The sequence below is a fragment of the Phodopus roborovskii genome, unplaced genomic scaffold (assembly GCF_943737965.1).
Source record: "Phodopus roborovskii unplaced genomic scaffold, PHOROB, whole genome shotgun sequence".
NCBI classification, from domain to species: Eukaryota; Metazoa; Chordata; class Mammalia; order Rodentia; family Cricetidae; genus Phodopus; species Phodopus roborovskii.
In genome coordinates this window covers 14,834,120-14,861,890 of record NW_026126636.1, presented here as the reverse complement: position 1 = coordinate 14,861,890, position 27,771 = coordinate 14,834,120, and the positions used below count along the sequence as shown (strand labels likewise).

The following is a 27,771-nucleotide window of genomic DNA, read 5'->3' as shown; positions in this document are numbered from 1 at the left end:
CAGGGTTTCTCTGTGTAGCCCTGGCTATTCTGGAACTTGCTCTATAGACCAGGCTGGCCTCATGCATGCTGGGACTAAAGGCGTGTCACTACTGCCCAGCCCAAATAATCTTTAAAAGACAAAACAAAATTAAAAAAAAAAACAATGTTTGCTGTTATGACCTGGCATCATCCCTACACATTCCTCCCAAATAATGACACTGATGTTCCGACACTCGTTTTACTTAAGCAGCTAGAGCCAGATTTGGAGCAGTATGAAGGGGCAGGTGGAAAGGGAAGGCTGGCTGGGTAGAGAAAACAGGCATGGGAGGGGAAGCCAGGATAGGATGTATGAGGGGTTGGGGGCCTGGGGTCCACAATCACAAGCCGGGAAAGGCAGCTTCATCTCAGCAGTAGCTCTGAAATTCTGCCAACAGTACACCCATGTTTCAAGATTGCCAAGTATCTGCAGGCTTGACTGGAAGCATCCGCTTGCCAGGCTGGGACCCTGGGCTGCCTGAGTCCTGCATTAGTGGGTTTTGAGCCCTGGGTTCCTGAGGGCCGACAGGGCGAGGAGGAGCTGGGCTGCGTAGTAGGTGCTCATGGTCATTAGGCGGGCAAAAGGCAAGGGGCGGATGAAAGCATTCCAGGCCAGCACACCGTCTGAGATGGTGAAGAGCACACCGCCCCAGCCAGCACTCCCACCCCGGACAAGGCTGCGCCACAGCATGGAGAGCAGGGTCAGCCCGTAGGCCAACACGGGAAGGACCATGCCCGGCTCAAGGTGTGACAGGAGGAAGCTGTAGTATACCAGAGAGACCGGGATGATGTACAGCAGCGGTCCGGGCTGCAGTGGGGACAGGCCAAAAGCCCAAATGTAGAGTAAGTGGGCGGCAAAGAAGGCGGCCATGCCTGAGGGAGAGAGGGATGGGACCCAGTGAGGTTAGGGTGGGTGTCCATGGAGGCAGAAGTGGCCTCCTGCTTCTCACTGCTGTCCTGACCACCACCAGACCTAAAGGAACAATGTCCCCAGTGCGCCAGTCCTTCCCGCCATGGCCACTCAGTACTATCATATCCTACTGAGACTGTGGCGCCCCTTTTCTTGGCGGGTTTCCAATTTCTTTCCATCCTTGATTGTTCTATCAGTTCCCAGAGCAATGAGAATGACCTTAGAAGTCATACTGTGCCGCGTGCTTGCTCTGTTCATGTGCCCGGCAACTCCAAACTGTGTTCCGGGAAGCCCCGTGCCCTCATTTCACCAACCGCTCTACTCCAGCCAGACTGGCCCATTTGGACAACATAACCCTGGTCCTTTCCACACACTACTCCCATGCCCAGGATGGCTACTCTCCCCACTTACACATAGGGTGTAGTAGGGAAGTTTCTGTATATTCCTGTAACCCTAGCACTTGGGAAAGCTAAGGCAGGAGGATCCTAAGTTTGAGGCCATTCAGACCAACCTGGATGATGCAGATGGGTCAAAGACAACAACCCTGCCGTCCCCGCCCCCCACACCATCCCTCCCAACCACACCCTGACCCTAAGCCCTCAGGTGAACTGAGCCGCCTGCCGCACATCACTGCCTGCACATCACTGCCTCCCGATGGGTGTCTCAGGGTCACAGCCTGGCTCAGCCCAGTGGATTCTAGGGGAAGCTCCTTATAACCCAAAGTTGTGTCCCAGCACTGGCCAACTCCACAGGAGCCTTAGATGATTTGTCACAGTGTCCCTGCTCACCATAAAGGAAACCTCCAGGCCAGATGAGGCAGGCATCTCCCACAGCAGAACACACAAGACCTCCCTGGAGGAGCCAGGAGTAGCGTCCACCAGGGGCTACAGCCAGGAACACAACCAGGCACAGGATGGGCAGGCACTTCACCAGGGCACCGAACCAGGATGGCTGGTCCTCAGGAATCCAGAGGAGGAAGTAGAGGAAGCAGGCAAGGATGAAGGGGACCAGCCACCTGCGGACCTGTGGGTGCTTCGGGAGAGGGAAGCGGCTCAGCCTCCCACACTCAAACCAGTCCTCAGCAAGGATGATGGGAAATGTTTATGAGGCCAGTACTTAGGAGATGGAAACAGGACGATGCTGGCCTCAAGACCAGTCTGATACATAGCGGGGGGGGGGGGGGGGGCTTATTTCAACCCCTGCCCCCCCCCACACCACCCTCGTGCCAGGACCCAAGGTGTGTCCAGGTTGGACTTCAGGGACCGGGATCCTCAGCCACTTTGGTAATCTTCTCACTAAGGACAAGTACTTTAGAACCCAGACTCCTGGAAGGAAAGGGGAACCCAACCAACGCACCACATGGGACTCACAGGCCCTAGGGCCGCCACATTCCCAGGTCGGAACCCACCCGTCCTCATAGGCTCTCACTTGGTCTGAGAAGAGCGTCTTCAGAAGCGGCCCCTCTTTTCTAGTATCCATGCCGAGTGGTGTCTATTTAGGAACCAGTGGCTTCAGAGGGCACAGGGGAAGTCTTTTAAGGTTACACATTAATCCAAGTGTCCTGTGGACTCTGGGACTGATAACAGGGCTCACCCAAGGCCTGTTCTTCTCTGGTACTTGCTGATAAAGTGCCCATCAAGACTCAAGGGTCCCTCCACCCCTCACAGCCCCTCCCCCAGCATATAGAAACCTGGCCACCTCCCCCTACAGGCCAGCACGGGTGGCCTCCCTCCCACTCCCCCTACAGGCCAGCACGGGTGGCCCCCCCTCCATTGTCTGGTACCCAGCCAATCAGAAGGGACAACGCAGGGTTCCACAGAAGGCTTCCTACTCCCACAGCCAACCCTGAAGAACGGCAGGCAGGAAAGATTCCAGAGAGGAACCTGCCTTGTGCTTGATGTCACTCAAACACATCTCTTACAAAGGTGACCACTCCACTGTACGGCACTGTTCTGCAGCCCTTCCCATGTAGAAGACAGGTGCCTCCCGGGTGCCAAGTGCCCTGCTCACTACTAGGTCCCTGTATAGGGGACACTTCATTGCATGCCTACTGCCTGCCTCCTATCCCGCCTTTTTGTTTTGGTTTTCCAAGACAGGGTTTCTCTGGATAGCCTGGGACTCCCTTTGTAGACAAGGCTATACAGATCTCCAACTCATGTAGATCCGCCTGCTTCTGCCTCCTGAGTGCTGGGACTAAAGGCCTGCGCCACCATGCCCTGCGCTTCCTATCCCCTTAATGGCAGAAAGCCCAGCTCCAAGGTCCAGGGACCTCTTGCTCTTCCTAGCAGGTCTCAGCTAAAGGAGAGGGAGGGGGCTGTGAGCTCAACACAGGTAGGACTCAACACAGCCCCCGCCCTGATCTGCATTTCAAAGCAGGGCGTGCATGTCATGATGAGAGGATCCCAACGTGCTAACTCAACAAGGCTGGTGCCCTTTCACAAATGTTCTGCCTGGTGAGCATAATATGCACACACGCATGCACGCGCACACTCACTCATTTACCCACCAGCGCTGTCCCAAGAGAACACAGTTCTCTCTAGGCCATGTGGAGCAAGCAGATCCACCCAACCCTGAGTCCCAGAGCTCAAGGTCTGACACCAGGGTTCTTCAGCTGTCTTCCTTTATTTGTATTTGCAGTATGAAACACAAGCCCTGCACACATACTTGCACACTCACACCAGCCTGGGGGAAGGAGCTGGGACAAGGCCACTTGGCAGCACTGCTGGGAACCCTCAGGGCACTGGGCACCCAGAATCCCCGGTCCTGGCGCTCTAGAGATGTTGCCAGGGAAGCCCTGCTCCCCAGGGCCAGGGGCCAGATGCCTGGTCAAAGTGCAAGGTCTGAACAAATGCATGGCCATCCGGGCCTAACGCCCTCTGTTACACCCCAAGGTGGTCCTGAGTGAAAGGCTGGGTGTAAGCATCTGCACCAGAGCCTGGGTCAGCAGCTTCAAAGCCCAGGGCCAGTCCTTGCTGGACAGACAGGAGGTTGTGCTTCAGAGCCACTGACCCAGCTATTGTGCTGGCTTCCTTTCTTACTCCTCCCTCAATATACATAAGTATATATATAATATATATAATATACCTCTCTCTCTCTCTCTCTCCTTTCTCTCTATGTGACTCTCTATCTTTATTCTAGGAGACAACGCTCCATAGTTTCTCTTCTCAGTGCAAATGGGGTGGGTGAGGGCATCTCCCTGGCGCCAGCCTCCTTTGGAGTCCAGAGGAGAGGATGCAGGATGTGGGATAATGGGGGAGAGGGCCACCAAAGGACCCATCCTGCTCCACCGCGGGATTCCAGGGGGCGGACAGAGGATTTGGCCACCACTGCCACCAGGCAGCTACCTGGAAACAGAGGGAGACACACGTGAGGGTCCAGGGACCCCATGTTGCCCACCCACACCAGGCTGTGGGCACACTCACTGGGAACCCGATGAAATGGACCCTCCTGGGGCAGAGCCATTGGGCATCTCAAGGGCCGGGGCACTGTTAGGGGAGAAAGGAGAACTGGAGGTTACTTCCTGCCCCACCAGCCTCGCCCCACCCACCCAACACATCCCAGAGAGGCTAACTCACCTCTGGCTCTGGGGAAGCCCCAAAGGCTCTGGGTTCTTTTCCCCTTCCACGGTCTGGGGGGACTGCTGGGCCTCAAAGGCTGGGACAGAGGTAGAGGGGTCTCTGGTCGCACTGTAGGAGAGACCAGTTTTGCTGTTAGACGCTCACAGACCTCTGCCTGTAAAGGCCAAGGTCTCTGCAGAATGGGCCTCGGGTGAGGGAGGGCTGGGTCACAGAGACCTCAGAACAGGGAAGCGCAGGGTGGAGCTGCAGGGTTGTGGGGCGGGGCCAGGCCTCCTGGGCCTGTGATTGAGGGCTCCCAGTGGCCATCCCCTTAGGACAGCTTGTGGTGTCCACACACACTGCTGTTTGTGGTCCCTGATCCTCCTGGAAGCCATTTTTAGTAGACTCTGGGGTCACAAGGGCCCTATGTGCCATTGTCTAAAACACTTCATTACTAAAAGGAACAGCTGGCTACAGGGGCAGAGGAGCTCAAAGTAGAGCCCAGGGCGGAGGACAACTAGGGACAAGAGGCCAACACCACTCCAGCAGGGACCTGGGCTTCCCCTAGCCCACCTCCAGCAAGCAGCGCAGATGGGACCCAATGGTCACCTGTCCAAGGAGCTGGAGGCAGAGCGCATCTCATGTAGAGTGGCCTGGACATCCGCAACACTAACCAGGGCCTGGCAGGGGGCTGTGGAAGGAGAGACGGGGCCTATCTCAGCTGCTGTCTTCACAACACATGTGGGTCTGAGGCAGAGCCCAGTGCCCTTACGAGAAATGTATGGCTTGGCTCACCCAACAGCTCTGCTACTTTGCGGCTATCTGTGACTTCCTGAGGTGCTGAGGGGGGCGTGGGGTCCTGAGACCTAGAAGGTAAGACAGGGACTTGAAGGTGTGGCTGTGGTCCACACCCACGCCTGAGAGGACTAGGACGTGGGAGTACCTCCCTGGTGAGTCATACACTGGCCATCCGTACCTGAGCTGTGGGGCACTGTGGGCTGCAGGGCTGGTCAGGATCTGGGGGGAGGACGTGTCTGTCTCCTTGGAAACTGAGGGTCCTGTTGGGACATCCATAGGCACTGGTTCAAAGGTGGCTGTCCAACTTGGGCCTGTGAGAGGTGAGAAAACATGGGCAGAGGGGAGCTTCAAGCATGTGTACCTGAGCACAAGCCACCAGACACTTACCAGGAGGCTGAGGGCCTGGGCTGGGGAAGGAGGAAGGGCTGGTCCTTCCGCAGGCGGCCTGGCCAGCCCCCTCATCCTCGTCCTCGTCCTCCTCGTCCTCGTCCTCCTCGCTGTCCGTGCTCCCTCCACTCCTGCCTCGTTAGGACAGCAACTCGTTAGGAGGCCACGCAGGGACAGCCTCCTGACCCACTTCCCCAAACACGCCAGACCAAAGGACACAGGCAGCAAAGCACCAAGGGGAGCAGAGGCCTCCACGAGTCCAGGGACCCAGGGTGTGAAGATGCTGGTGAAGCCAGCAAACAAGGGGAGTCGGAGTCACCTGTGAACAAGACTCAGCCACAACCACAACTAGAGGTGAGGTACCAGCTCTCAAGCCCCTGCTGACACCAATGTCAAACACACAGGCCTGTCCACTGTGAACCACGCCCAGAATAAAAGATTTACTTTGCGCTTTCCCTCCAGCTATAAATACCAGGAAACACTTATCTTTAGAACACCACCTCGCACCCCTGGCTGCTCTAAAAATAGTCTGAATGCTTATGACACACAGCGTGTAACCAGCAAGAAAATCCCAAAGGCCTATACACATAAAGGAGAAAGGAAGGGTTAGGGGTAACCCAAATTCAAGGGGGGGGGGATGTTATCCTATATCCTAAAGCATGTATGTAGTAAATATGTAAACAGATACAAACCTGAGTATATTTAAATGTAATATTTAAAAAAGAGACCAAGAAGGAACATTAGGTAATGAGGAAAGAGGGGATGTAGGCAAAAAGGACACGAGTCAGAAAGTTACAAAACAGCCAGGCTTAATCCCACCCAGCACTTGGGAGGCAGAGGCAGATGGATCTCTGTGAGTTCAAGGCCAGCCTGGTCTACAAAGCTACACAGAGAAATCCTGTCTTGCAAAACCAAGAAAGCAAGGAAGGAAAAAGTTGCAAATCTTTCTATTTTTGCCTAGTCTCAAATCTGTCATAGTTTGTCATGTTCGCCTCATGGCAGGCAAGTGAATTTAGTGTTCTGTGTATTGAAGTATTGAGAACCATGAAATAAAGTCAGTGACAGCAGTTAAGTGGTAAGAGCCTATGTGATGTGCCAGCGCCTCGGAATAGCCACTTACTGTACAGAAGAATTTCACTGAGATTACACAGCCAGGACTGGCCGACTTCTTAAATCAGCTGTGTAATGCTTTGATTTGTGAGTTCATTAGAAGAAAGTGAAGAAGGAAGAATGTAAGAACACAAAAAGCATAAACAAGGTGTGGTGGTACATGCCTATAATCCCAGAACTCAGGAGGATGAGAAGTTCAAGGTCACCCTCAGTTACAAAGCCATTTTACGCCAGCCTGGGCTATATGATAAAATGTCAACAAAGCAACAAAACACAAATCTCAAGGGGAGATAGAGGGAGCTCTTTAAAGAACCAGTGCTACATCTGCTTCTCTGTAAGGTAGGTAGAGCCCTACCCTTGTGTGAAACCACCCGACTAACACACAACACACTCCCATTTTCCTCATTCACTTCAGCCTCAGTCCAAGACATTCATCAACCTCTGTGCGTGAGTGTGCACTTGCACACACGCATGTTTTACGTGGACGTACATCCCTAGCAGGGGAACGTAAGAGACATGAGGGTAGAGGGAGACTCACCGGACACCAGGGGGCTGGCCTGCATGGGATACCCTCGCAGGCTGGCTGCCTTGCCAGCCACCATATTCTCCGTCAGACTCTGCTGAGCCTTGGCCCTCCTCCTCCTCCTCATCATCGAACTGCTGGATCCGGTCCTTGTAGCAGATCTCAAGCAGGTTGGCATTGGGCTGTAGTGCAGGGCAGGAGGATGTGCTGCACTGCCTGTGTGACCCCCACACCCCCACCACGGCCACCGCAGCCAGGACAGGCAGCACTCACGTTCTCATCGTCGGCGTTTAAGGAGAAGGTGATGTTGGCAGTCTTGTCAAAGGGTGCACTGGGAGAAAAGCGACACTGAGACATAACTGTCCCCTCCTTTGCTTGTTCACGTGACGCACAGCAACCTTCACTAATATGCTCCCCCGTGAGGTGCTGTAACCCAAAGCCAGTGCTCACAGACTCTGAGCCCACAGAGGGAAGAGAAATGGTCACCTAGCTCATTCTAGCACATTCCACTTGCTTCTTTCTCACAATCAGTCACACTGAAGGGAGCCCCCCCCCCCCCCCCGTCTCTTCCCCAAGCATAAACACAGCTGCTGGTGCTGGCGGGGTGACTCAGTGGTTAAAAACACTTCTGCTCTTGCAGAGGGCCTGGACTCAGTTCCTAGCACCCATATGGTGGCTCATGACCATCCATAACTCTAATTCCTGGGGACCCTATGTCCTTCTAGGCTCCATGGGCACTGGATGCATGTGCTGCGCGCGCGCGCGCGCACACACACACACACACACACACACACACACACACACACACAGGCAAACTCATACATTAAATTAGAATAAATCTTAACACAGAAACAACACAGCTTCCTTCAGATGTTCAAACAAGGACTCAGGTGACCTGCCATGCAGGAAGCTCTGCAGGATGTCTGAATCCTAATCTGTCTGTGGAGTAGCCTCAGCGACTCACTTGGCACTTCTAAGTCTCATTTTGTCGTCTGTAACGTCAAGGAAACAGCATCTACCTTGCAGGGTGTTTTTAAGGATTTACCTACAATCTAGGTAAGAGTTTACACATCCATCCATGTTTCCTGATAATGACAGCTCTGGGTGTGCCCATCTGCTGTTCTTAATTGCCATGCAACAAAGTAAATTACTAAAAAGCATCAGCAAGCAAGAGAGGATTTATTATGTACGGTGTTCTGTCTGCATGCATGCCTACAGACCAGAAGAGGACAGTAGACCTCATTACAGATGGTTGTGAGCCGTCATGTAGTTGCTGGGAATTGAACTCAGGACCTCTGGAAGAGCAGTCAGTGCTTCTTAACTGATCCATCTCTCCAGCCCAATATACTCCATTCTTACAACCACCATAGGAGGGAAGTGTCCTTAATTCCCCAAAACGAGGAGCTAAGGTTCTCAGCAAGTCAAGAGTAAAGCAGCGCAGCCAACCGCTACACAGCACTGCCCCTCAGCAGACTTGGAAGTCTCCCCCAGCAACTCTGCAAAGCACCTTTCCCCAGCACTGTTTAGCAGGTACCTTCCCTACCCTACCTCTACATAGCTCCGTTGGTCTTGTAACTTTTATCTTGGTGGGAAGCAGGAACAGAGCTTTGTCTCACAAGCACAACTAGTTACCCATACACTCCATCCACCAAGAAACCAGCTGCAGCCCCATCAGGATGGAGTCCTGCTCCAGCACCTTCCCCAAAGGACTGAAGAAGGCCTCTGACTAATGGGAGACCACACATTAGGCAGAGAAGGAGCAAACGCAGGATTCCGTGGTTGACCTGAGGGGACCCTGAAGCCACCGCAGATTGCAGTCCACCACAATGTGCCCAGACATGCAGCCCGAGGACGCGGACAAGGCTCTCACTGTCTGGCTAGGTGCCGGGACTTTGTCCCTTTGGGTGTATATAGCTGATAAGCTTTCTCAAAGGGTGGCAGTAAGTATTACAAAATGGGATAACATCCCAGACCACCACGAGTGACAACACAGATGCTCACTCCATGCTCCCCGGGGCCGAGAGTTGGGCCATCTGACAACCACGTTCTGCTTTCCCCAGAAACACCAAGACTTCCTCAAGGCTGCCATCTCTCAGTCAGGCATCACTCCTACACCATCCTCACCATGACCTTCAGTGTGGGAAGAGAAGACGACTACAGAGCTGATACAGAGCTGGGTCTCACTCTAGAGGCACAGCTGGGGTCCTGGCCGGGTCATGGTGCACAAACAGATTAACATTCAAGAAAAGATCAAAGATACGGGGTTAGGCAGCACTGCAACCTCACACGGGACATACACAGGCAGGCATGGCACATGCTGTCACATGGCGGGAGCCCCAGCTTCCTATGAGGAACACTTACTTCACGCTTTCTTCCTGCTCCCCAAATTCCTCGTCATTAAAGCCAAAGTGGTCAATGAAGGCTGAGGTCATGCGTTGCATCTGGAAGTCCATGAAGGCCTACAAGAGGCACAGAGGTCAGGGCTGGGGGGGAGGGCCCTTCCCAGCCCCCACTTGCACCGGCCCTGCTCCACCTGCTGCAGTACAGCCTCCTCGGGGAAGTTGAACTCCTTGAGGCGGTCATCCTCATCGTCACTGGAGGAGTGCAGGTGGTGAGTGTTCACCTGGGGAGAGGATGGGGGAGAGTACTCGGGGCATGCTCCCGTCTAGACACAGGCAAGGCCGGCAGCTGCAGGAATTAGGGGCCTCACCAGGTCCACCGTGTTCTTCTTGTTGGTCTCGGCCAGGGGACCTGACACGAACGCTTCCCAGCGCTGCTGCTGATCTTCTGGCAGCTCTGAGGAGATGGACAGGGCAGTGTGAGGCGGGAGGACCTGGGCCGCCAACACCCATGGCCCCCAGCTGCACCCCCCGCCAGCCCCGTGCCTCACCCTTTAGCAGCTGCCCCAGCTGCTCAGCATTGGGGCCCTGCTCTGCGTTCTGCACCACAGCATTGGCCACCCGGGTCAGGTGGCCCATGTAGCCTTTCCTTGGGCCCCCTCCAGACCTGGTTGAAAGTGGAGGTCACAGCTGGGTGACAGGCTGGACGCCAGGGCTACCCAGGCCCCAAACCCACCCCCCCACTGCCCCCCATCTGTCCCAAAGGAAGGCAGCAAGTACTGACTGCACATGGTCGTTCTCCTCCCAGGAGGTGAGGATGCGCTCCACCAGGCGGCAGTGCTGAAGGAGCTGCGGGAGAGCAGAGCGGTTGGCCTGGGGAAGGGTAGCCCAGCAGCCGGGGAAGGGGCCTTTACCTAGCAAACACTCTTCATCAGGCCCCGGCCGTCTTGGTACAGGACCATGTAGGCCAGGCTAGCCTCAAACTATGTAGTCAGAGATGACCACAGCCTTTTGATCCTTCTCCCAAGTGCATCACCACACCTGCTTTGTTATGCTGTGCACGCAGGCTAGCTCAGCAAGCACTGACCAAGCGAGCTACATCCCAAGCCCTGTTCTTTGTTTTCTTTTCTTCCCCCTGTGACAGAGCCTCACTATATAGCCTAAGCCAGACACAAAAGTTGAGACCCTCCTCTCCCGGCCTGGGATTAAGGTGTGAGCCACCATACCTAGCACGAGGTATTCACTGCTCACATGGAGTAGACACGGCCCCAAGGCTCACCCCTCACTTGTTCCCAGTGCCCCACTCTCCACGGCCCTCAGTATATGCCGCCCCACTCCCCACGGCCCTCAGTATATACCACCCCACTCCCCACGGCCCTCAGTATATGCCGCCCCACTCTCCACGGCCCTCAGTATATACCGCCCCACTCCCCACGGCCCTCAGTATATGCCGCCCCACTCCCCACGGCCCTCAGTATATACCGCCCCCACTCTCCACGGCCCTCAGTATATACCGCCCCCACTGTCCACGGCCCTCAGTATATGCCGCCCCCACTCTCCACGGCCCTCAGTATATACCGCCCCACTCCCCACGGCCCTCAGTATATACCGCCCCACTCTCCACGGCCCTCAGTATATACCGCCCCACTCTCCACGGCCCTCAGTATATACCGCCCCACTCCCCACGGCCCTCAGTATATACCGCCCCACTCTCCACGGCCCTCAGTATATACCGCCCCACTCTCCACGGCCCTCAGTATATACCGCCCCACTCTCCACGGCCCTCAGTATATGCCGCCCCACTCCCCACGGCCCTCAGTATATACCCATTTTCTCCAACTGTGTATCCCACATCCATCCTAGGTACTGACACTCTCAAGCGGGAGCCTCTGGGAGGGTATGTCTTCAGGCCCCAGGTCCCCAGAGGGAGGGAAGCGGCAGGGGCCCCAGCTTACATGTTTCAAGATGGGGTTTGGGATGGGTGTCTCAGAGCTGCTGTCTGGAGGGGGCCCGGAACTCAGCATGGCGCTCACACACACCTCCACTTGAGCATGCAGGAAGTTGTTGAATACATAGTGGAAAAAGAGGTCCTGAGGGAGCGGGGACATGGTCTGATATCAAAACTGCTCTGCCCACATCTCTACCTCCCTGGCCCCTGAGCCCATCCACCTCTTGTACCAGTAAGGTGTTGGGCACATCCAGCACCAGGAGCTCCTGTGTCAAGGCAGCAGCGTTGGTACTCAGAGCACTGGCCAGGAGCTTGACCACATGCAACCTTGTGTTACCCAGTGGTGGAGCCAGGCTGCCCCACGTCATCTGCAGAGGCTCCAGCTACAGGAACAAGGGATGCTTAGTGCACACCGGGTACTCTCTTCCACCCCACTCCCCTCCAGAATCACAACCCCCCTTGACTCCCACCTTGGGAGGCTCAAGGAGGAGCTGGTGGAAGCGGCCAAGCCGGGGACGCAGGGCATGCAAGGCTCCCATACAGGATATTGCATTATCCAGGGCCCCCTGGGCCAGGAGCTCCAACTGCCCATCCACGCTGCTAAAGAAGTTGTTCATGGTCACAGAGTCAGACCTGTGCAGAGAGCAGGACGAAGGCAAAGTGAGCCACGCAGGCCACTAGAATGGGCCAGAGGAACACCACAGCCTTGTGCCTTGAACATCTGGAGCTCTTTGACATGTCAGACAAGCAGGGCAGAGGCAAGGCCTGGCTGAAGAAGGACATGTGTGCACAATGGCCATCCAGACCTCAAGGCTCGGGGACTGCAATTGCGGGGCAGGGGCAGTGTGCCACATCAGGCTGGCACCCCTTACCTTGGCCTCCTAGGCTCCAGGAGGGTCAGCAGCACCTGGATCCCACTGACAATGACAGACTGACACTGCTCTCCCTCAAACATGTTACTCAGAAGCTGCTCGATGGTCTCCTGCCTGAGGGAAGGGGAGTCAGAGTGAAGGGCCAAGGGCCAGGATCCCCCAGGACAGGCCCCTCCCTAGGCCTCAACACTGGTCCTGCAAACCCACTTCTCCAAGGTGGCCAACAGCTGGTCTGGCTCCGGGCTGTCCTGGCCTTGGACCATCTGCTCCCGGCTGAGGCGGATGATGTCACACAGGGACTGGGATGCGTTGGAATGTTGCTGGGGAAGTGGAGACAAGTAAGGATGCAGCGCAGGCTAGCCACCTGGACCCAGCCCCTTCCGACAGAAAGGAGACATTCACGTATGCACACGCAGCACGGCCCAACCAGCCACATACTCATTAACTGCCGAATGGAAAACAAGGTTTGGCATAACCACAATGTGGGGTGTTTATTATTCAGCCATGACGGGGAATGAGGCACTGAGCAATGAATGCTACAATGAAAATTATCATCCCCAGCCCTACCAAGACAGAGTATCATGTAGCCCAGGCTACCCCCAAACTTTCCAGGAAGCAAAGAATGATGTTGAACTTGGGCGTCCCCAGTTCCAGGGGACGGAGGTTACAGGTGTGTGCCAGTATGCCTGGTGTATGTGACGCCCAGGGCCTCGTGAACCCTAAGCACGTACTCTATCACACCCTCAGGCCCCCGCCCATCTTCTAAGGCACAAAGGGGGTGTGGTTCCGAGAAGCCAGCCGGCACTCACATTGTCGTCCTTGGATGGGTGGATCTGCTCAATAAGCCGCTGGACAATCTTTTCTTCGTTGAGCCACTGAAGGAAGAGGGTAAGTTCCTAAACCGCGTGCCAGGCCAGCCCAGCCCAGCCCAGCCCACCTCCTGAGCAGGCTTCTCACGTTGAAGACGTCCTGCCGCAACTGGGGCCGCTCCACACAGGTGAGCAGGCGCAGCAGGAGGTCCATGATGGCCGAGGTGCCGATGTGCCGCAGCAACAGGCCCACAAAGTCATCCTTCTTGCGCAGGAAGGACACAAGCTAGGGGCACAAGCTGTGTCACGGCACGGGGTCCCACCCGCCCGCCCGCCCGCCCTACTCCTCACCCACACGTGGAGGGAGAGCTGGCAAGCAGGCAGGCACCTGGTCTGTCTTGCGGTTGATGAGAATGCCCATGACCTTGCTGAAAAAACTGGCGAGGAGTGGGTTGAGGTTGTCACCGCTCTGCAGGAAGCCATAGAGCCGGTTCAGCAGGGACTCATCCGCACCCAGGGCATCGTTGATCTGGGGCACATCGGACGTCAGGATCTCACAGGCTACACTAGGGTACCTGAGAAGTGAGTGTAGGATAGGTGTGGGTGCAGAGAGAAGGAAGAGGCCCCACTTCATCCACACCCAGCACCGGGCTGCAGGGCGGGGGAGTCCAAAAGAGAAATAAAGGTCCTCTTCGATTTCTTTTTCTTGTTTTTGCTTTGCTTTTTTAAAGTCTATTTAATTCTATTTTATGTAATTAGTGTTTTGCCATGGGTGCAGGGCCCTGGAACTGCAGTCGTGAGCTGCCATGTGGATGGTGGGAATTGAGCCAGGAAGAGCACTCTTAACCACAGAGCCATCTGTCTAGCCCCACCCCTTTCAATTTCTGCATCCTCCCTAGGCTTCCTAAGAACCCACTGAGGAGTCAGGGGTTATAGCTCAGGGGCTGCGAGCTCTTGCAGAAGACCTGGGTTTGATGCCCAGCACCTACACAGCAGCTCACAACCAACTGTAGTTGTGAGTTCAGTCCTAGGGGATCCAACAGCCTGTCCTGGCTTCCACCAGGACCAAGCACATGTCATACACATCTGGTGACACAGATACACATGCAGCCAAAACACCCATACATATAAAATAAATGAAAAATAATTAGCCAGATGGTAGTGGCGCACACCTTTAATCCCAGTGCTCAGGGGGCAGATAGGTGTCTGGAGTTAAGGCCAAGATGGTCTACAGAACTAGTTCCAGGACATCGACGGCTACCCAAAGTAACCCTATCTCAAACAAAAGCAAAAAATAAAAATAACAAACAGCCAGGCATGGTGTCACACATCTTTTATCCCAGCGCTCAGTAGGAGGATCTTTTTGAGTTCAGGGCCAGCATGGTCTACATAATAAGGTCTGGGGCAGCCAGGGTTACATATAGAAACCCTGTCTCAAAAAAAATAAAATAAGGAGAGCTGGAGAGATGGCTCAGTGGTGAAGAGCACTGCCAATCTTCCAGGGGTCCTGAGTTCAATTCCCAGCAACCACACGGTGGCTCAGGTATCTACAGTGGGATCTGGTGCTCCCTTTGGCATAAAGTCATACATGCAGATAGAGCACTCATAGATAAAAATAAGTAAATAAATCCATAAAAAATAAATAAAATAAAATTGAAATAAAAAACAACAAAAATCTAACGGGTAGCCACTGTGTCGGCACATGCCTGCAATCCCAGTACTCAAGAGTCAAAGGGCAGGTGGATCTCTGTGAGTTCGAGGCCAGCCTGGTCTATACAATGACTTTCAGCACAGCCAGAACTACACAGACTGGGGCTCCCAGTCCCACACCACAGACTGCTCCAGCTCCGGCCAACTCTCTCCTTACCGTCCATCCCAGCCCTGGTGTCCTCTCTATAACCCTCCGCCCTTTGCTCCTCTTCCCAGACATGTTTGGGTACTTGACATTCCAAGAGCTTCACTGCTACGGGTGCCACCCAAGGCCCCGTGAGAACACAGCTGCTCCAAGTCTAAGTCAAAACCAAGAGCCCTGCCACCTAGAAAACAGACCCCGCAGCCAGCAGGGACGTCTCACTATCAGTCACCTCTACGCTGAGTCTAGATCACAGCCCACTAGGTGCACATTTAATGAGGGTGGATGGGCAGAGGGAAGAAGAAGACGCCCAATGGGATGAGCTGGCAAATGACAGACACCAGGATGCAAGGGACACCCTACTGTTACAGACGTCCCCAGGAAGTGCTATCTATCAGAGGCAGCAAGACCTCAGAGGCCATGGCTGCAGAGCTGACACCGCCTTTTCAGAGGAACACTAGGAGCAGCCCTCATTGTCACCTGTCTGGCTCGAGGTTTCCAGAAGGAAGACAGAACAAGGCAGAGGACAGCGCGGTGAAGGTGGGACACAGGGGGCAGAGATGAAAGACCAGGGAAGGACCTGACCCTGCCTCGCCACCTGCTGCTGCTCCCCGAGCCCACGCAGGGGGCACATGCTTCCTCCCCCTGCGGAGATCTTCGTGTCCGGCAGTGTGCCAGGCACCGAGAATGGGTCGGACACACGCAGACACTGCACGCCCAAAGCTCAAGATGCAAAAGGAAATTAATAATAACAAAATCTCAGATGAAAAGGAGGAGGCCTGGAGTCGACGCTGGCTGTAAACCACACGGGAGCTCCACAGGATGCCGCAGTGAGCCACAGTCAATCCTGGTAGGCCCCTGCTACTCCAGACCAGAGAAAAAGACACCTTCTCTCCAGAGCTTCTACCAAAATCCAGGAAACAGTGCTGGTAAGAGCAGGACAGACTCATGGTGCAAGTTAAGGAGGAGCGTGTCACGGAGGAGACAGGAGTCTGTGTGGTGGTGGAGGTGCTCAGGACGCTGCTGTGATTCACACACAAACTAAGCCTGTGCAGATGCACAGGCGCGCAAGTCAAGTCAGGGAGCCTCCTTTCAACAGGGCAGGACTAGGCAGGTTCCAGGCAAATCACTAGCCCAGGAAGAAACCCTACAGAGTCAGTTAGGAAAACAGCAACATATACTTGGGATCACTCAACGACTTCTTACAGCTATGTTCAGTTCAAGTCTACATCATCCTGGCAAAAATCTGAATTGATTAAAAACACTAGGAAGGAGACTGGAGAGAAGGCCAGCAGTTAAGCATGTTTAAGACTTTCAGAGGGAGCCGGACGTTGGTGGCACACGCCTTTAATCCCAGCACTCGGGAGGCAGAAGCAGGTGGATCAAGGCCAGCCTGGTCTACAGAGTGAGTCCCAGAACAGCCAGACACACTGTCTCAAAACAAGACTAAAACTAAACAAAGCCTTGCAGAGGACTAGGTTTAGTTCCCAGCTCCAACATCAGATGGCTCACAACCTTCTGTACCTCCAGCTCCTGGGTATCCAACATCTACTGAGCTCCTTAGAAACCTACATGCATGTGGTACACACAAACTCCACAGGTAGACACAAATGCACACAGATATTAGAATTAAACAAGCACCAACAAGGAAACACCGGGAAGGGACTAGGGAGGTAGTTCAGTCATGTAAAATGCAGGGTGTGACGGCCAGTGTCTGTAATGCTAGAACGAGGGAGGCAGAGACAGGCAGATCTCTGGGTAGCTGAATTGGTTAGCTTCTGATTCAATAGATCCTGTCTCAAAAAACAAGATGGAGGAATGGTGAGCCAGCTCAGCAGGTAAAGACCTAGCCTGGAAACCCAAGTTCAACTGCCAGAACTCGTATGGTCAAAGGAGAGACTGCAGAGACTGGCTGCTGAGATTCTTCCTCTGAAAGCGCATACATGCAGGAGGTCAAGCGTGGTAAATGCATGCTATAATATCAGCACTTGGAAGGGAACAGGAAGATTAGGAATTCAAAGTGACCATCAACACAGAAAGTTCAAGGTCAGTCTGAGCTACTTGAGACCCTACCTCAAAAACAACAACAGGAAGACAACAAACAAGGAAAAAGTTTAATAATGAAACGAAAGGGAGGAATCCCACTCCTTGTTGAGGTTTGAAGGGTGGATGGGACTTGTCCCAAGGCCTTGTATTGGGTATGTCTAGATAATCTTATCATACAAAACTTTTAAAGGAACTGGACCATGAAGGGTATGCACTGGGTGAGCTGTGACGCTCCCTGTGAAGGGCCTGGCTCTCCCTCCCTCACTCCCTCCCTCACTCACCCCGCAGCCCAGCTATGAGTACAGGGTAGATAGAGGGAAGGACTCACTTGTAGCGTAGCCGTTCCTCACCACTGGATGGGGGCTCCTGGGTGACCCAGGCCACCATGGCCTGTAAGTGGGGTGGCTGCAGCAGGAAGTCCAGCAGCTTCCGGTTGACAACCTTGCACTCCTGCAACACGTCCTCCTCATCCAGAAGCTCGGGCAGGCTCAGGTCCTCCTTCTCCAGCAGTGTGTCCAGGTGAGAGCTTGTGTGCAGGTCAAACTTCCAAAACATGGCGCCCTACAAGCATGGGCATAATCAATTTGTCACACACAACTAGCAACCCCTGATGGATCAGACACAGCCACAGTGACCAAGCACAAAGAGCTGTTCCAGGCCGGCCCCAGACACAGGTTCCACACAAGCCTGCCTTTGCCTTGCACAGGAGCTCCACAGGTTCAGCGCCTACGCTCAACACTGAGCAGCACCCAGTCCTGCCAGGGAGCCGGAGCCCACCACCTCAGCCTCCACACTGCTCCCCGCAGAATAACACTTCACTCTATCCCTCTCAGCCTAAGGCCTGGTGAAGTCCTCAGTGAGGACCATCCAGGGCCTGCGAGGAAAAGCTAAACAGTCTGCAGTGACCTTGGCCCACCCCATGAGCCTGTATTCACTGCCCTGTGTCTGGGCAAGGTTATCATTTGAACTACTGGCTTCAGATTCACTCTATTTGCTGAACAAATTCAAATGCTCCCATGACCTCTAGTGCACAGCTGCTGCCCATCCCAGCAAATCGCCCAAGGCAGCCTGGTGAGGCGCGGGGTGGTGGCAGCCGGGAGAGAGGAAGTATGCTCATCTCGAGGCTGTGGCTGTTGCCTGGACACCACACACACAAACACAGCTACACTCTCGTCACCCCACGCCCAGGCCTGGGACAGGGAAGAGGAAAACCTGGGGTCGGGGCTTCTAGAACAGGCCAGTCACTAAGCAGGGCTCAAAGAAACCCATGATGATGAATAGTTCAGCAGGAGAATAAAGTAGCTATGAGACCCTGGCTCCAGTGACTAGCAAAGACCCCAACAGCCGGTTACTAACCAGCTGTCAGTGCTGTCCTGAGTCCCTGACCTGCATCAATGTCTTGCTCCTCAAGACAAGAAAGCTCCAGAGTCCATCAACAGAACTGACCCAACCTGTGCCACCAGCTACTTGTTCAGCAATCTGCACTGGGCACACAGATCCAAGGCACAGCCACAGAAGCTGCCATCACATCAACCAAGGCGGGAAGAGGTGAACCCCAGAAAGTTATGAGGCTCCCCAGGACCTCAGGGGCCATCTGGCCCAAGGACAGCATCTGGGGAACACTACAATTAAGGCCTGACCACAACTTCTCTTCACTTGTCGCCTGATGGCCTGCCAACCACCCAAGCGAGACAGAAGCCACTGCCGCCCCAGGCCACTCTAGATGAAGCTAAGACAGAGCAGTTCTAGCCAGGAGTGCCTACAACTTGGCAAAGAGACACCAGACCCTCTCTGCCTAATCGGTTGCCTCATTATTTCCCGAGACCCTCTGATTTGCAACCTGAGTCTGGTCCTAGGGAGAAGACCTTCTCCAACACAGCCAGCCAGAGCTTTCTGAAGACAGCCCCGGGGGACTCCATCTGCTCTCGGGCACTGCCTAGACACCCACCCCACTCTCCTAGCCTTCTTCATGCAGCATTCTTCACTCACCCTGGAACATTCCACTGTTGTGTTTCCAAAACACACTAAGCTGTAGTCTACCTTGGTGGCTCTGCCCCAGCAGCTAGCGAGCTTCTCCTCATCCTTCAGGGTCTCTTACTGCATTCACCGTGCACAGGGGCTTTCCCAAACATGGAGTCAGCTCCCTGCCCAGCCTTGGTTCCCTTGCTCCAACCTGTACAGAGCTCACTCACTGCTACCCAGGAAGGAGATTACCACAGCCGCAGCGGTGGCTACGTGTTCTGACAATAAAGATTGCTGGCGCTGGAGACAACTCGGTGGTTTAGACCGGTTGCTCTTCCAGAAGACTCAGGTTCAATTCCTAGCACCCACATGGCAGCTCACAGCTGTCTGCAAACTTCAGTTCCTGGGGACCCAGCGCCCTCTTCTGGGTTCCTCAGGCACTAGGCACACATGTGGTGCACAGACACACACAGAGACCAAATATCTATACACGTCAAACTTAAAAAACAAGAGAACTTAAAACACTTCTTCCAAAAATCTTCCTAGGTTACTAAGAGTACACAGGAAATCAACTAGCGCAGAACCTTACCCTTTAGCTGTGAATGCTCACAAATACTAGCTGAACAGACATGTTGCCAAACCATGTGGTCACAAGGTTCCGGCCCCTGAGGCAGGAGACTGCCAGTCTAGGATTGATAAAATAGAATCACTCCTACCCCTTGGCCCCATTCCATCAAAGACAAAGGGAAGAAGTCCAGGGAGAAGAAGGCGCAAGGTCACTCAGGCAGGCTGGGGAGGGACAGGCTAGTCCCAGGGTCAGTGCAGGTGCTGGGGTGTTATCCCAGATGTGGGCAGGGTGAGGAACTCCTGCTTCACAAGAGACGCATGCTGTGCCCGCCTCAGGGGAGCCTTCCCACCTCCTCACCTAATGGCAGTCTCACCAGCCCGGGAGAGCTCTGACAGGAGGAGGGTGAGGCAGGCAGGGTCCCTGATCTGTGCATACCTAGGACGAGAACAATCTCAAGGGGCAACCGCCACATTTATCATGACTCTGCTGATTTCCGGCTGAAGACCACGTGCTGTGCAGCGAAAAGTGGAGCCTGTCTGCCCAGGAGGCTGCTTCATGTGCAGCGAGCACACACTACCAAGTGTCAGGACAGACGAGCGTCCACATGGACAGAGTTTTAAGGAACTAGAGGAACTGGGAGTAACTGCTTAAGGGGACAGCTTCCTTTTGAGGTGATTTTTAAAAAACTGAGCCAGGCACAATGGTGCACGCCGGTAGTGTGAGCACTTGGAAAGCTGAGGAAGGAGAATCCAGATGTTTAAAATCAAGTTTGATTACACAATGAGTTCAATACCCTAATAACCTAATAACCTAAAACCCTGTCTTAAAAAAAAAAATCAAAAACTATGAGGAAAAAATAGCATAAAGGAAAACTGACTGCAGGTGTGGGTAGTGGGTATACTCGGAACTACTGACCGTGCTCTTTAAATGGATAAACTAGACAGCAAAGAAATAATATGTCAACAAAACCATTAATGAAGAACAAGAGCTGGCCAGGGTTGACAAAGTGCCAGACCTGCAGAGCTCAAGCCCATCAGCCTCTCCTCAGCCCTCACTACCACCGCCCTTGAGGTAAGAGCGCCCCCTTGTTAAGCCTGCATGGTGAGAACATGGCAAAGGCAGAGCCTGTGACTTAAGGAGCCTTACTGCATGGGGCGTGCCCTCCACATTCCACATTCGGTAGGTAGTCCTAGCTACGCTCTGGACATGAGACGGAGGTCTTCCCCAGGGGCAGGAGGCGTACACTCTGTGCCCACCGAGGCCGGCAGCACAACCCTCACTGGGCCGCCTGTCTTACAGCTACCAGCCAACTCCTGGGCCAGGCCTTGTTGGAGAGGAGTCACCAAGCAGACCATCCAGCAAGCTCACAGAACAGACAAAGCACACACACACACACACCATGTGAGAGTTGACAGGGGAGCCCAGAGCCAGGTGGACTCTTAGAAACACCCAACTGAGAAGCGTAGAAGGTTCACTGAGTGCATGCAGTGAGGAAGGCTTTCTTCCAGCGTGGCCAGCAGAGTGCCTGCCATGCAGAGGGTGGTGGGCAGACTCACTAGTATGTGCCAGTAACACAATTCCCATTTCAATAAAGTGGAGCTTAGGGCCGGTGAGACAGCTGACCAGGAGAAGGTACTTTAACGCCAAGCGTGACAATACGAGTTCAATCCCCAGTCCCACATGTAAAGAGAGAACTGAATTTCCTCTCTGTCCTCTGATTTCTGATCTCTACACACACAGTGGTAAAAATGTGTGTGCATGCACACACAAAATAATAAATGTGATAAATTGGAGCTGTTTGTAGAACACAAAAAACCTCCACAGTGGGCGACAGGTCAGGGGCAAGGCCAAGCTGTCATCTACTGCTAACCCCTGGGCCAGCCTTTCAGCATTTTGTCCTCACACCAAGATAGAAAGAAGGGGAAAGAGTCACTGAGAGTTCCATGTGACAATAGAATCCTTTTAGAAAAGGGACCCAAAGAAAGAGAACCACAGCTACCAACAGAGAGACCAGAATCCACACGATTCTCACCAATCACTTCTCAGATGTCTAGCTAGAGGGCACAGTTCACAGTCCCTCAAAACCCCCTTCCCTACGCCACCCACCACCCAGTGAAGAGGTGGGGATTCTCTCCCCAAGCTGCTTCCCAGACAACTGGGCAGGGGGAGCCCTGGAACAAGTCCAGAGGTAATGGTTGGGATGGGGTTCACGCAGTGTCCAGCAGCCTCCACATGAATCTGGAAAACCCAGATTTTCAATCAGGGAGGGACGCTGATCGCAGGCAGGTCCTGATGCAGCAGGGCAAACCCACGGGCTGTCCTGAGACCGAGAGAGGTAGGAGACTACACCAAGGGTAACGGCGCTGCAAACACAAAAGCAGGCAGCCTCAGGGTCTAGACTGCTCCAGTGACTTAAGCACTTTCCTCAGATCATTCATATACTCAGCACCACACACTCCGCCACCCCCACCCCGTGTAACTTTCAGCAACTTCAAGAAAGCGGAAGTGACAGGCACTGGTTTTAGAGTCGGTTTGAAAACCAAGACTGGCTGCTAACGGAAGGAAGGGAAGTTATAAATGAGAAAGGAAGCCATTAGAAATGAAAGTCGCTCTGCCTCTCCTCCAGCTCTAACACCAGCAGCTCTAGCTTCGCGTTCTGTTGTGTTGGTCTAAGGTTGCTGACAGTAGCTGTCCCTCTCAGGAGCCGGCCGGCCCCTGCACCTTGTCCTTCCCTCCCCGTCTTCATTGTTGCTGCAGCCACCACCGTAGCTCCAAACACTGCCTACCAAGAAGCCCATGGGCAGGTTCTTTATCTGCCAATCCTTCCAGACTTGCCCTAACCACCCCGACCCCTCCACCTTGGGAGGCAAGGGCAGACAGCCCATTGGGAGGCCCTTCGGGAGAGCCGGCACCAGGGCAGGCCCTCGGGCCAGCTGGCTGTTCTAGGAGGAAAGGAAACCGTGCTTCCAGCAGCAGACCTACTAGCTCCTTAAAAGGCCGGGTGGATCATGCCTCTACTTTTTAATGCCCTAGCCAGCTCCTGGCCAAATCTGGAAAAGGGGTTCGGGACACTTAATACCGGGGATGAAGAGACAATAACAGCAACCTAACCACCTCTGGGCAGGATCCTCAATGTGGCCTTGAGCGCACACTGCCACCCTGGCAAAGCAAGAACAGGGGGCAACCACCCACAGAAGGGACCCCTGCTGGGGCCTGGCCACATGCAACGGCGAGCTGGGACTTTCCCATGGCTTAGCAAAGCCTGGAGGCTTCTTAGTGAGAGAACAAACCGTGGCCTACCCCTCAGATCCTAGAACCACCCTCCCAGAGGAAATAGACACTCTGACCCAACCCCATAGGAGGAGTAATTAGAAAACAGAGTCTAAGGATGCTTGGCCAAGGCCTGGGGAGAAGACTTGAAAATTTATACTCGACACTCATCTCCTGGAGTGGTCACAGGGTCGAAGGGGAAAAAGGAACAGCCCACCGCATAGATGTGGAATAGCCCCTAGGAGAAAAACAGGGAAAACGAGGACTTGGGAAGTGGAGATTAGCCTGGGCTATAAAGCAAGATCCTATCTCAAAATTAAACTAAAAGTAAACCGTCAAAGACCTAAGTTCAAGTGTGCCCTGGCCTCAAACCCCCAAGCTCAAGTGATCCTCCTGCCTCAGACTCCCAAATAGCTAAGGCGGATTGTAGGAGCACAGCACCGCACCTGACCAGGGCTGGAATTTCCTCTCATCCCACCGAGTCTCGGTTCCCCATCTGAGACATATCTTACAGACGAGGTTACCCCTTCCTGGAGAACTCACACACAAATGTGCAAAGAGAAAACCTGGGTGTGGCACGTGTGTGTCCCCACTAAGCCAGTGCCGGGCACTAACTCTCGGCACTGGGGCCTCTTACCTCTCTCCTGCAGCAGCAAGTCTAATGGCAGAAGCATTCAACTGGCTGCTCGCAGGATGGGGGCTGTGCCCTCCACCTGCCCTAGCAGCTCTGAGTCTGACTACCTCCTCCTGAGGCTGTCAGGCCTCTACAGTGACACCACTTCCTCCAAGAAGCCATCCACCCGCAAGCCTCCTTCCAAAGCACCTTTTCAGTCAATGAGCGCATCCAAGCCTCGACTGTGTGGGAAAGTCAGGTCTGTCCAGGCACCTGCCACTCTCCAGAGACACCGCCTCGGATCTAACACGTTGCCAGATACAAAACCCCAAGTGTTTGTTGGGGGTTGGGGATGTAGCTCATTTGCCAAGGTGTCTGTCTAGCATCCACAAGGCCCTGAGTTAGAGTCCCAAAGGTGGACCCCACCACCACCACCACCACCACCCTAACACTTGGGAAGCAGAGGCAGGAGGATCAGAAATAAGTCACCTTTGGATGCATAGTGAGTTTGAGGCCAGATGGAGCTACATGAGACTCTGGTTCAAAATAAAAAGTAAAAGTACTTGTTGGATTAATGGAAACTGAAGCCAGAGAAAGGAAAGTAATCCCTGAAGGTCACTTGGCCGGAGATCCCAAAGTTGAAAAAAAAAACCGGGGGGGGGGGGGGGGGGTGAGGGAATGAGGTTGCTCTCCTTCAATGGAAGAAAAGATGCCACATGACCCAACAAAAGCAAACAACCAAAGAGATGGACATAATGGAAAATACACAACAGTTCACATCACATAGGAGCACAAAGTACAAGCCCTCAAGCTTTAAATAAAGCAGAGAAGCAGTGTTTCCCTGCCATCCCCTATGAGCACCAACGCCATTTGCGACTGGATAGTTATTTGTGGTGAAGCTGCCCTATATACTGGAAGAAGGCCATAGCATCCTGGGTGGGATATACACATGCTAGAAGCATACCTCCTCCTGCCTCCTGTATACTTTCTCCAAACATTGCCAAATGTCCCCTAGGACACATCACACCTACTGAGAACTACTAAGACATCGAAAATCAGATCACAAATCTAAGAGCTACTGATGGGGTGCTTGCTATGCCTTACATTCTGTGACCGGCATCTACAAACATTGCATTCGATCCCCAGAAACACCCTACAGAGAGAGCCCTCCTTTAGCCCACTTACACAAGAGAAACAGGTACAGAGAACACTTGCATAACTTTTCAAGGACTCGCCTACCACGCTGAAAGAAAGGCAAGAGTCAGAACTCGAACCCAGGTCTAACCCACAAAAGATCTTGCTGTAAATAATTTCTCATTATTCCAATCCCCAAACTAGAGGGCCAGAGTCACTGAACTTAAGAAATTGACTCAAATTAGGTAAAGGTTACCAGAAAACAAACAACATCAACAAAAAAACCACAGGAGAAGTAATTTTAAACAGCTCAAGACAACTCCAACTACATGAGTATGTGGGCAGAATATGGCAAACTCTCTCATGACCACATTGGGGATAGGAAATGCACATAGAAACAACTCCTCCTGTGTGTGTTGTTTAAACAATCGAGTCCCCACAACGTTGGCCTTGGTGCTGACAGCCTCTCCTTCAGGAAGCGAGCAACCCTGTTGTAGTTTTACTACCCTCGATCCCACTACCACGCCTGACAGGCAGTGCAGCTCCCTTTCCACAGTGAAGTTGCCTCTGTGCATTAAGAGTGATCAAGAAAAGACCCTATCCACCTTGGCCTGGTAACATAAACGTGGAACCCAGCTACGTGAGGCAACGTCCCACTGCAGAGTGTGTTCAACGCAAGTCTAAAGTCTCCGGGAGGCTTCGGCTGTACTGTAGCTCAGTGGTAAGGGTTGCGTGCCCGGCAGCAGGAGACCGGGGTTTGAGCCCCTGCACTACCCTGAGGGAGGAAAAGGGAGGGGCCACTAGCCAGGTCACACAAGGTCCTGGACAAAAGTCCTAGCCAAGGCACTGTGTGTGCCCACTGCCCTCTCAACACTAGTACACACTTCACCCCCGGGACTCCTGACTCCTCTGATGTCCCCACCTTCACGTATTTGCACGTGCTGTTTCTTCCACCTGGAAAGCTCTTCTTCCCACTCTCCATCTGTTAACTCCTCCTCAGCCTTCCTCGAGAGAAAAGCCACCCATCCGGCCGGTCTCACCAGTCTCTCCCACTCTGCCGCCACGGCACCCTAGGTTACCACCATCACAACACACAGTAATTGTGACTGTCCGACTCTGCCTTTGGCTACCTGGGTAGACAAAGTGCCAGGGCCTCCTGCCAACCACTCCCTCCAGGACCCAGCACCCAAGCAACCAGGCCCTGCCCTCGGCAGGCAGGTCTCACCTCACACCAGCAAGCCCCCCCCCCACAGTGAGTTCCACGGGCAGCTAGGGACAGCCAGGGGCAGGACAGCCACAGCCAAGGCCAAGGGAAAACCTGCTTGATCTTGCCTTCCCAAAGGCCAAGAGTCCATGAGGGCAGATGGGAGGGAAACGGGGAGCCGGAGGCTGAGGACAGAAGGGCAGGCAGGAGGAAGAAAAGAGGAAGGCGCTCAGGAGGAGGAAGACTACGACAGGGGAGTGGGCCCGGGCAGTCCCAAAGGGAGCTGAGTCAGAATGACAGGTGGAGGTGAGGTCTGTCGATCGCAGTGGGGGGGGGGTGTGGGGGGCTGCAGGAAGGAAGGAAGAGCCTAAGTAAGGGGCGTAGAGGGGACCTCGGGGGACCAGGCAGACGGGGTGGCATGCATGACAGCGAGCCCGGCGACAGGAAACACACTTGGCGACACTGACAAGTGTCTGCGCGAGTCGGGGAGTAAGAGGGAGGGCGCTGCGGGACTCGGGACCGCTGGGGGGGTGGGGAGAACTCGGGGGCGGCGGCGGGGCTCACCTGCGCGGGGGGGCGGCGGCTCCTCGCACTCGGGGCTCATCGGGGCGCCCCCGCCGCCCCGCCGCCGGCGGCTCCGGCCCAGCCGAGGGGCCGGCTCGTGAGGGGCGGGGGCGGGGGTCCCGCGCAGGCGCCCGGGGGACGGAGCTCGCGGGCCCGCGCAAGCGCCCTCGGCCGGTCACAGGGATCCCCCTGCCTCACCGCCGATCGCCGCCGACGAGTTCCGTGTGGTGGTGCGGGGCAGGCGGGGGCGGCTTCGCGGCCAAGCGGGCGCGCTCGTCCCGCGGCGCCAGGCGAGGCGAGGCGAGGCCTGCGCGGGCGCCTCCGAAGCAGCGGCGACCGGGGCAGAGCCGCCGCGGGTTACACACACACACACACACACACACACACACACACACACACAAGCGCGCGCGCGCACGGACACACAGACACAGCCGCGGGACCGGACGGGACGGGTGCAGAGCTACGCCCAGGGCCGACGCCCGCCTCCTCGCTCGGCCCCAGCGTCCCCCGGCGCAGCCGTGCAGCCCGGGGCCTCCAACGCACGGCTAGCTCCGCCACTGTCCCACAATGCCCCGAGCGCGGGAGGACCCGAGCTGCCAGGCTCCGCCCTCTCGCCGCCGCCGCTCTCGGTGCGCAGGTGCGCGGCGAGCGGGGGGGGGGAGGAGCGGGGGGAGAGGGAGGGCCCGGCGCGGCACTGCGCGTGCGCACTGGGCCCCGGCCCCGCCCACTCCGGAAGCCCGCCGCTGCCCGTGCCCGCCGATGCCAACGTTCTTCCCCTGCGCAGGCGCTGCTGCACCCAGAACCCCGGTTTCTGTGGCCGCGTTCCGAAGGCGGCTGGATGTTCTGTCTCAGGATCCCTCGCCCGGGCCGCTCGCGACCTTCGGGAATCACGCTGATGCGTTGACTCTAGCGTCCCCCACCCGGAGCGAGCTGGCTGCTTTTCTGCAGCCGATCGGCGCCGGCGCCTCCAGGCTGACTCCGGGTCCCACTTAGGCATATATATGCCCCGGCCGGGAGGAACCCCTAACGCCGCGATCCAGCCACTCTGAAGGGCCTTTTTCTAGCTCTGAGCCTCAGTTTACCCCCAACTTCCGTGCCTGCCTCCTCCCGTGCCCGTTTTAGAGGTCAGCTGTAAGGGCTTGATAAGTGCGCGTAGAAAAAGCTTACTCTTCCTTCTTGAAAGCAGCAGATCGGCACTTTGTATTTCGGGGAAGTTATGTTGAGCCATGTTTGTGTGTATTCTCTTGTCTTTAGCGGGGACCTAGTTTTTTTCCCCACCCCTTTATTC

General features: G+C 54.8%; 2 protein-coding genes and 1 long non-coding RNA gene across 4 annotated transcripts; 1 reads left to right on the top strand and 2 right to left on the bottom strand.

Moving 5' to 3' along the window:
- Positions 1 to 244: 244 nt before the first annotated feature.
- Tmem86b (transmembrane protein 86B) lies at positions 245 to 2,638 on the bottom strand. The gene is made up of 3 exons (XM_051207035.1): positions 2,356 to 2,638; positions 1,716 to 1,959; positions 245 to 890 (listed from the first exon to the last, which is right to left on the bottom strand). Exons 1-3 carry the CDS (start codon positions 2,404 to 2,406, stop codon positions 508 to 510), a joined length of 678 nt encoding a protein of 225 aa, XP_051062992.1. The 5' UTR covers positions 2,407 to 2,638; the 3' UTR covers positions 245 to 507.
- Positions 2,639 to 3,530: 892 nt separating this feature from the next.
- Positions 3,531 to 26,651, bottom strand: Ppp6r1 (protein phosphatase 6 regulatory subunit 1). 2 transcript variants are annotated; one of them, XM_051207757.1, is made up of 24 exons: positions 26,484 to 26,651; positions 17,497 to 17,729; positions 13,659 to 13,845; positions 13,419 to 13,556; positions 13,271 to 13,336; positions 12,669 to 12,781; positions 12,462 to 12,575; positions 12,060 to 12,222; positions 11,820 to 11,972; positions 11,597 to 11,731; positions 10,426 to 10,490; positions 10,193 to 10,308; positions 10,013 to 10,098; positions 9,836 to 9,925; positions 9,664 to 9,761; positions 7,576 to 7,633; positions 7,318 to 7,484; positions 5,670 to 5,800; positions 5,461 to 5,593; positions 5,280 to 5,350; positions 5,094 to 5,175; positions 4,503 to 4,613; positions 4,350 to 4,412; positions 3,531 to 4,271 (listed from the first exon to the last, which is right to left on the bottom strand). In XM_051207757.1, exons 2-24 carry the CDS (start codon positions 17,721 to 17,723, stop codon positions 4,268 to 4,270), a joined length of 2,571 nt encoding a protein of 856 aa, XP_051063714.1. In that variant the 5' UTR covers positions 17,724 to 17,729; positions 26,484 to 26,651; the 3' UTR covers positions 3,531 to 4,267. The 2 variants fall into 2 exon arrangements, with proteins under 2 accessions (XP_051063714.1, XP_051063713.1); XM_051207756.1 differs by lacking the exon at positions 26,484 to 26,651 and adding an exon at positions 25,638 to 25,764.
- Positions 26,036 to 27,665, top strand: LOC127238967 (uncharacterized). The gene is made up of 2 exons (XR_007835944.1): positions 26,036 to 26,225; positions 27,268 to 27,665. It is a non-coding gene; the product is annotated as an uncharacterized LOC127238967 (long non-coding RNA).
- The last annotated feature ends 106 nt before the right edge of the window (positions 27,666 to 27,771 follow it).

Bases quoted from the DNA above. Each gene is read 5' to 3' on its own strand.
- Tmem86b (XM_051207035.1), bottom strand. From the start codon at position 2,406: ATGGATACTAGAAAAGAGGGGCCGCTTCTGAAGACGCTCTTCTCAGAC. The intron at 1,960-2,355 runs GTGAGAGCCTAT...CCTCTCCCGAAG, and splicing joins AGACGCTCTTCTCAGACCAA to CACCCACAGGTCCGCAGGTG. The intron at 891-1,715 runs GTGAGCAGGGAC...TCTCTCCCTCAG, and splicing joins GCCTGGAGGTTTCCTTTATG to GCATGGCCGCCTTCTTTGCC.
- Ppp6r1 (XM_051207756.1), bottom strand. From the start codon at position 25,697: ATGGAGAGTGGGAAGAAGAGCTTTCCAGGTGGAAGAAACAGCACGTGC. The intron at 13,846-17,496 runs GTGAGTCCTTCC...CTCACTTCTCAG, and splicing joins GAGGAACGGCTACGCTACAA to GTACCCTAGTGTAGCCTGTG. The intron at 10,099-10,192 runs GTGAGGCACGGG...CCATCTCCTCAG, and splicing joins GCTGGGGCAGCTGCTAAAGG to AGCTGCCAGAAGATCAGCAG.